At 35.5% G+C, this 7,840-nt stretch overlaps 1 protein-coding gene across 1 annotated transcript in view; it reads right to left on the bottom strand.

The window, feature by feature from the left end:
* Positions 1-525: 525 nt before the first annotated feature.
* WDR12 (WD repeat domain 12) overlaps positions 526-7,840 on the bottom strand; it is a 27,272-nt gene continuing 19,957 nt past the window's right edge. The window contains exons 9-13 of the mRNA XM_007469176.1: positions 3,117-3,257; positions 2,898-3,003; positions 2,609-2,741; positions 1,779-1,851; positions 526-927 (exon numbers count right to left, since the gene is read on the bottom strand). Coding sequence (XP_007469238.1) covers positions 850-927; positions 1,779-1,851; positions 2,609-2,741; positions 2,898-3,003; positions 3,117-3,257 — 531 coding nt within the window. The 3' untranslated portion in view covers positions 526-849. The remainder of the gene's footprint in view (positions 928-1,778; positions 1,852-2,608; positions 2,742-2,897; positions 3,004-3,116; positions 3,258-7,840) is intronic.

Raw genomic sequence — 7,840 nt, 5'->3', positions numbered from 1 at the left:
GGTTTTCTCTCTCTAGTTGTGGCACACAGGCTCCAGGGCACATGGGCTCTGTAGTTGTGGTGTGTGGGTTCCAGAGCGCATGGGCTCTGTAGCTTGTGGCATGCAGGCTCTCTAGTTGTGGCGCACAAGCTCAGTAGTTGTGCACAGGCTTAGTTCCCCTGTGGCATGTGGGATCTTAGTTTCCCAACCAGGGATCGAACCCACGTCCCCTGCATTGGAAGGCGGATTCTTTATCAGTGGACCACCAAGGAAGTCCCCTCCCTGACTTATCTTTAATACAAAGTACTTCACTTAAAACATTTCAACAAGTTCTTAATTAACTGGCAATATCTACATGTTTTAATGTCCTGAATACCTACAAAGAACATTATTATAGTTAGACATAACTTATTTTACCAAACACAGATTGTATTTCTAATTTTTCCTCTATTAAAATTTATTAGTTTTTTTAGATGCTTTTTTTTAAACAGCTAACTTTTTACAAAGTGAAGTTTCTCCCTTAGAGATAAAAATCTGAACAATTACTGAATTTTTAATAATGCTTTTATAGCATTTCAAAAGCATTTCTTAATTCAAACCAATACCTTTAAAAGATAAATTAAAAACTCAGTTTAATTTCAAGGGTTTTCATAAGGTAGAGAATGCAGGCCATGTTTTACATTTAACAAACATAACTGTTGTATAATAAATACAAAATAAAAAGACAGTGATAACTATCATCAAGGGTGAAACAATATATAAACTTTAATCTAAAAGGCTGCTTCCTGCCTCTGCATTGATGTAATCTGAGAATTCTCTATCAATTTCATTTACAGAAGGAATCTCTGTAGCCAAATTTATCATTCACTTTCATGCACCCACGTGCGAAGTCGTAGGTGAATATCTATAGGAATACAATTTATTGTCTGCTCCTCCACTCAGAAGTAACTGCGTAAAGGGAGAGGAAAAAAACATAAACACAGAAGTAAATACAATTATTTCATATGATTGCTGAACCTAATTAAATACTGATGATTCTGATTACAGAAGGGATTATGGATGAGCAATTAACTTGCACTGAGAGTTAATACTAAAACGGGCCAATTGCATCTAATTTCACTACTATATTACACATATACTATATATATACACACTATATTAAAACTTTAAAAGTGGTGATTTTAATTTGATTGAGGCATAATATGCTACTGTACTTTCTATGAAGCATTTGCTAAGAAATGTAATAAAATTTAAAAGTTTGAAGGGTAATATAGTTTTACCTGTTTAAGAAAATTACTTTTAAAAGATGGCAGGCACATTGTTTGTAGGTAAATGGATACTACAGATTTTTCAGATAGCCCTCAAACCTGCATTTGGAAAGCGTTCTTAGGCAATAAGAGCTTTTACACGTGTGTGTGTGTGTGTGTGTATAATTAAATTGTAATTCTTTAAGAACATTTTATAATACAGCCATATTATCTAAGATTTTTCTAAGTAGCAAATACTTTGATCCAATTAGTCTGAAGTAGCAAGTTTAGGGACTTAAAACATTTCAATAAAATACTCATGAGAAAAAAAGTGCTTCAAAATATTCAAATTTTACTACTCAGTATTAAAGGACAATATTTTTCTTCTTTAAATGAGATACGAGATTTTATGAATATTAATGGAACTTAGAATACAGAATTATAAATATCAGATATATTGAAACTAGTAATTCTGTAAACACAAATACCAGATTTATTCTAAAAACATAATGTAGTTTCTTCCTCTCTACCGAATAACTAATAAATTCTTACCCCTGTGACTGTCCAGTCTACACTCAGAACTTTGTCTTCATGAGCAGCCAGATCATAGAGAGGAGCCTTACAACTAAAAGATGAAAATATTAACATATTATATGCATTTCATAGTATTAAACAAACATATTTGACTAATCACTTATACTTTTCTGAAAATTTTAGTTTACCATCCTTGCCCCAATAACCACTTAATCTTAAAATTCTGAGCATTTACTTGACTACTTCTCCTGTTTTTCCTGTATCATTAGAAGACTGTGGTTTTGGTTACTGCCTCTCCATTCTACTTGTAGAAAAATGTAAATAAATTGTATATGCGTTCTTTTGGGGGCTCTCTGCATATATTAGCAACGCAGCACTAACTGATGAATAAGAAAGGAACCTTTAAATTTTACCTTTAAAATTCTGCATTTTTACTTAATTGCCTATTAACACATAATTTACAATTTGACCACAGTTCCATTCATTCAGGCCACTGGCCTTCGAATTGTATAATTATCATATTTATATTAAGGTTTGGGGTTTTTTTCCCTATTTTATATAACAAGGTCAGAAAGATGGATTTCATAAATTGTGTTTTTGGCAAAAGATAAACTATCACAATTAAATTCATTCAGAATGCAAAAAACCCCAACATATTAACATTAAGAAAATTCCTTTGATCCTGGCCTTCCTTTTTGATATCAATATGTATCATTTCAGGATATATGACCCAGACCTTTCTTTTGACCCTTTTGCTTTTGGATAGTCATTTCAGTGTTCATTTCATTTTCTCTGTATACAACGGGGCAATTGATAGACTTCCTTTGTAAGTCATCAACAGGAGTTACCTTCTCGTATCCCACAGCTTAACCATGTTATCTAAAGAGCCTGAAATGAGCTGCTGCTCATGCGCAGGCGACCACTTGACTGATGTGACCCAGCCTGTATGGGAGGTTAGGGACAGCGACACCAAAGAACCATCTGAACAAAACAGACAACCATTATTAAATTTTAGAAAACAGAAGTAGGCAGAACCCCCCAAAAATTTTCTACAAAAGTATCTTTTTATACACATCTCTAGTGAGAAGACAAACTGATGTTACTCACATTTTTCCTTCAGAGGTTTACACAACTCACCTTTAGTTCGGGGATCCCACAGTCTGATATGCCTATCTGTACTTCCAGATGCTAAACGTTTACAAAGTGGAGAATAGGAGATACAATTAAACACTTTATTTCCTGTCTAAAAAAAAAAGGAAAGAACACGTAATCAGGGTGGGTGAAAAGTAACCATCTCCTAGAAGTTTACGGCTTAAAAGCTCAAAGTTAATCACAGAAGCAATGAATTTGTCTTACCAAAGTTGACTTAAGACTGCCAGACTCAGCATCCCACACTCTAATTGTGTGGTCCCAAGACGCACTGCAGATTTCTTCAGCATCTGACCACAAAACTGAGGAAATTGCTTCCTTGTGGCCAGAGAGGGTCACTATGGGAGTCTAGAAATGAAGGACACCCATAAGGGAAAGCATTTTTGGTTTAGAGTGATTGAAACAATAATAATAGTTATTACTTTTAAAGCTGATATGCCAGATATTTTGTCAGGTGCTTTAGCTTTCATATCCTACCTTATTTCTTCTTCATAGCAATCCTCCAAGACATATTTCTGTTTTTATTTTATAGATGAAAACACTGAAGTTGAGAAAGATAACTTGCCCAAGGTCATACTGTTTATAAATGGCAGATCTGAGATTGAACCCAAATATTACTCCAAAATTTGTAGTCTTTCCACAGTATTCTGTTGCTTCCCCTTCTGCTCTACTTTTCATTTTGAGGAATATTAACACTAATTAAATTCTCCCAGTTGACAAAGATGTTATATGTAGAAGCTAGTAGAAAAAGCTCTGGGGTCAGAAAGACCTAGGTTTGAGGTAAGGTGCTGCTATTTTCTACATAACTCTTCCAGGTTAATTAATTGCAGTAGGTTATTCTCACCACCTCATTTCTTCAGCATCCAATCTTTAAATAATGCCCATGGCTCATTTATTAGAATTCCAAAATCTCTAATGTCCCTCTCAAATTAAAATTATCAAACTAGGTATACTGTCTGTCTTAAATACAAAGAACATGTAAAAGAAGGAAGGAAAACTCTTGAAATGGGGGACAGTTAACCTACTTGTGTAACTCTGTTACATTTAACCTTCTTAAATGTTAAAGGGGTTGTACTAGATTAGAGATCAGCAAAGTTTTTTGATAAAGATCCAGAAAGTAAAAATTTTAGCCTTTCCAGGCCACATACAGTCTCTGTTCCGTGTTCTTTGTTTTTAAAGCCCCTTAAAAATGTAAAAATCATTCTTAGCACTCTGTAGTACAAAATCAGGCCACAGCCAAATCACCTGTGGGGCTGTTATTTGCCAACCGCTGGACCAAATGATCCCTAAGGTCTCTCTTCCAGCCCCAAAATTTTCCTGGAAGTAGTAAAGGAACCTGATAGAGGAGTGAGGAACAGAACAACCTCTATTGTGATCCAAAACAAAAAGTAAGGTAACAATCAGAGGCTCCAGGATAGGAAATGGCATGTAAAATGATGGGTAAATGTATATGAATAAGCAATCCCATTCCTAGGTATTTACCTAAGAAATTGAAAACTTAGGTTCACACAAAAAACTGTCCACAAATGTTTATAGCAGTTTTATTCATAACTGTCAAACTAGAAACAACCCAAATATCCTTCAACTGGTGAATGATTAAACCAACTGTTGTATATCCATACAGTAGACTACTACTCAGCATTTGAAAGGAATAAACCATGATACCCAATAATCTGGATGAATCTTTCTTTGTTTCCCTCCTCAAATACATTACGATATGTGAAAAAAAAGCTTGATGCAAAAGGCTACATACTGTGTGATTCCACTTATATGATATTCTAGAAAAAGAAAAATTACAGGAACAGAGATCTGATAGTGGTTGTCAGGTGATAGAAATAGAGAGGAAAGGCTGACTACAAATGGGCAACATGAGTTTCAGGGGATGGCAAACTCTCCCGTATCTTGAATATGTAGTAGTTACATATTCTATGTATTTATCAAAACTCAAAAGCTATACACCAAAAAGAGTGAATTTTCCTACATGTACATTTTTTTTTTTAAGATAGAAAAGTCAACTTTGGCATTGTTACTGCAAACAAACTTCAGCAGAATAGTACTGGAGGGGACTTCTTTGGTGGTCCAGTGGTTAAGAATCCACCTTCCAGTGCAGGGGACGCAGGTTCGATTCCTGGTCGGGAGACTAAGATCCCACATGCCGTGGGGCAAGCAACAGAGGAGCCCGTGCTCTGGAGGCTGCACACAACTAGAGAGAAGCCCTCATGCCGCAATGAAGATCCTGCATGCTGCAACTAAGACCTGATGCAGCCAAATGAATGAATGAATTTTTAAAAAAGAAAAAATGCTCAAAAAAAGAATAGTCCTGCAGGAAAAACAGCAATTTTGAGAGACAATGTGGAAAAAACCTTATTCTATGTTAATATATGAAACAAATGACCAGTAAATGAACTGACTGAGAGCATAACTCATATTAATACAAGCCAGGTACTAGAAAGAAATCCAGAGAGAAAATAACGTTTTGATATTTGTCTTATTTTGGTCTTGAGAGAAAATGTGGAAAAAACCTTATTCTATGTTAATATATGAAACAAATGACCAGTAAATGAACTGATTGAGAGCATTACTCATATTAATACAAGCCAGGTACTAGAAAGAAATCCAGAGAGAAAATAACGTTTTGATATTTGTCTTATTTTGGTCTTGAGAGAAAATGTGGAAAAAACCTTATTCTATGTTAATATATGAAACAAATGACCAGTAAATGAACTGATTGAGAGCATTACTCATATTAATACAAGCCAGGTACTAGAAAGAAATCCAGAGAGAAAATAACGTTTTGATATTTGTCTTATTTTCGTCTTAATAACCCAACTTTTCCTATTATTTCTAATTTCAACTTCAAATAGCACTTCAAGGGTTTCTAGCATAACTTCAATTAATAATTTATGAATGCACAGATTTAAAGCTTATAAAAACCTAAATGAAAAAAATGAATATATTGTGATTTCTCTCAAATAAAATGAACAGTGGAAGCAAGCTTATGAACGTGCACACCTAAAAATAAAAGTTATCAGCAAGGCACTGAGTGGGAGAAAATACTTATAATACCTATATCCAGCAAAGACCTTGAATACAAAATACAAAAAGAAAGCTAGTCATTAAAACAGTATGGTACTGGCACAAAAATGGAAATATAGATCAATGGAACAGGGTAGAAATTGCCCCACAGGGTAGAAAGCCCAGAAATAAATGCATGCACCTATGGTTAATTAATCTAAGACAAAGGAGGCAAGATTATATACAATGGAGAAAAGACAGTCTCTTCAATAAATGGTGCTGGGAAAACTGGACAGCTACAAGTAAAAAAATGAAATTAGAACATCCTTTTACACCATACACAAAAATAACTCAAAATGGACTAAAGACCTACATGTAAGACCGGATACTATAAAACTCTTAGAGGAAAACATAAGCAGAACACTCTGACATAAATCACAGCAATATCTTTTTCGATCCATCTCTAGAGTAATGGCCATAAAAACAAAAATAAACAAATGGGACCTAATGAAACTCAAAAGCTTTTGCATAGCAAAGGAAACCATAAATAAAATGGAAAGACAACCCACAGAATGGGAGAAAATATTTGCAAACAATGTGACTGACAAGGGATTAATTTCCAAAATTTCCCAACAGCTCATGCAGCTCAATATCAAAAAGACAAACAACCCAGTCAAAAAATGGGCAGAAGACCTAAATACACATTTCCCCAAAGAAGACACACAGATGGCCAAGAGGCACATGAAAAGATACTCAACATCGCTAATTATTAGAGAAATGCAAATCAAAACTACAATGAAACATCACCTCATACCAGTCAGAATGGCCATCATCAAGAAATCTACAAACAAATGCTGGAGAGGGTGTGGAGAAAAGGGAACCCTCCTATACTGTTGGTGGGAATGTAAATTGGTACAGCCACTATGGAGAACAGTATGGAGGTTCCTTAAGAAACTAAAAATAGAGCTACCATATGATCCAGCAATCTCACTCCTGGGCATATTATCTGGAGAAAAACTAGCTTTGAAAGGACATATGCACCCCAATGTTCACTGCAGCACTGTTTACAAGAGCCAAGACATGGAAGCAACCTAAATGTCCATTGACAGATGAATGGATAAAGAAGATGTGGTACATATATTCAATGGAATATTACTCAGCCATTAAAAATAAAGAAATAATGACATTTGCAGCAACATGGATGGACCTGGAGATTATCATACTAAGTGAAATAAGTCAGACAGAGAAAGACAGATATCAGATGATATTGCTTATATGCAGAATTAAAAAAAAAAGATACAAATGAACTTATTTACAAAACAGAAACAGACTCACAGAGAATGAACTTATGGTTCTGGGGGTGGGGAAGAGAAGGGGGGAGGGATACATTGGGAGTTTGGGATTGACATGTACACACTGCTATATTTAAAATAGATAACCAACAAGGACCTACTGTATAGCACAGGGAACTCTGCTCAACACTCGGTAGTAACCTAAATGGGAAAGGAATTTGAAAAAGAATAGATACATATATATGTATAACTGAATCACTTTGCTGTACACCTGAAACTAACACAGCATTGTTAATCAACTATACTCCAATATAAAATAAAATAAAAAATAAAATACAAAAAGATCTCTTACAAATCAATAAGAAAAAGATAAGCAACACACTTTAAAAAAAATGCAGTGGTTAAGACTCTGAGCTTCGGGCTTCCCTGGTGGCGCAGTGGTTGGGAGTCCGCCTGCCGATGTGGGGGACGCGGGTTCATGCCTGGTCTGGGAGGATCCCACGTGCAGCGGAGCGGCTGGGCTCGTGAGCCATGGCCGCTGAGCCTGCTCTTCTGGAGCCTGTACTCCGCAACAGGAGAGGCCACAGCAGTGGGGCCCGCGTCCCGCAAAAAAAAAAAAAAAAA

The sequence above is a fragment of the Lipotes vexillifer genome, unplaced genomic scaffold (genome assembly GCF_000442215.2).
Source record: "Lipotes vexillifer unplaced genomic scaffold, Lipotes_vexillifer_v1.1 scaffold259, whole genome shotgun sequence".
In the NCBI taxonomy this organism is placed as follows: domain Eukaryota; kingdom Metazoa; phylum Chordata; class Mammalia; order Artiodactyla; family Lipotidae; genus Lipotes; species Lipotes vexillifer.
This window is presented reverse-complemented; position numbering and strand designations above follow the sequence as displayed.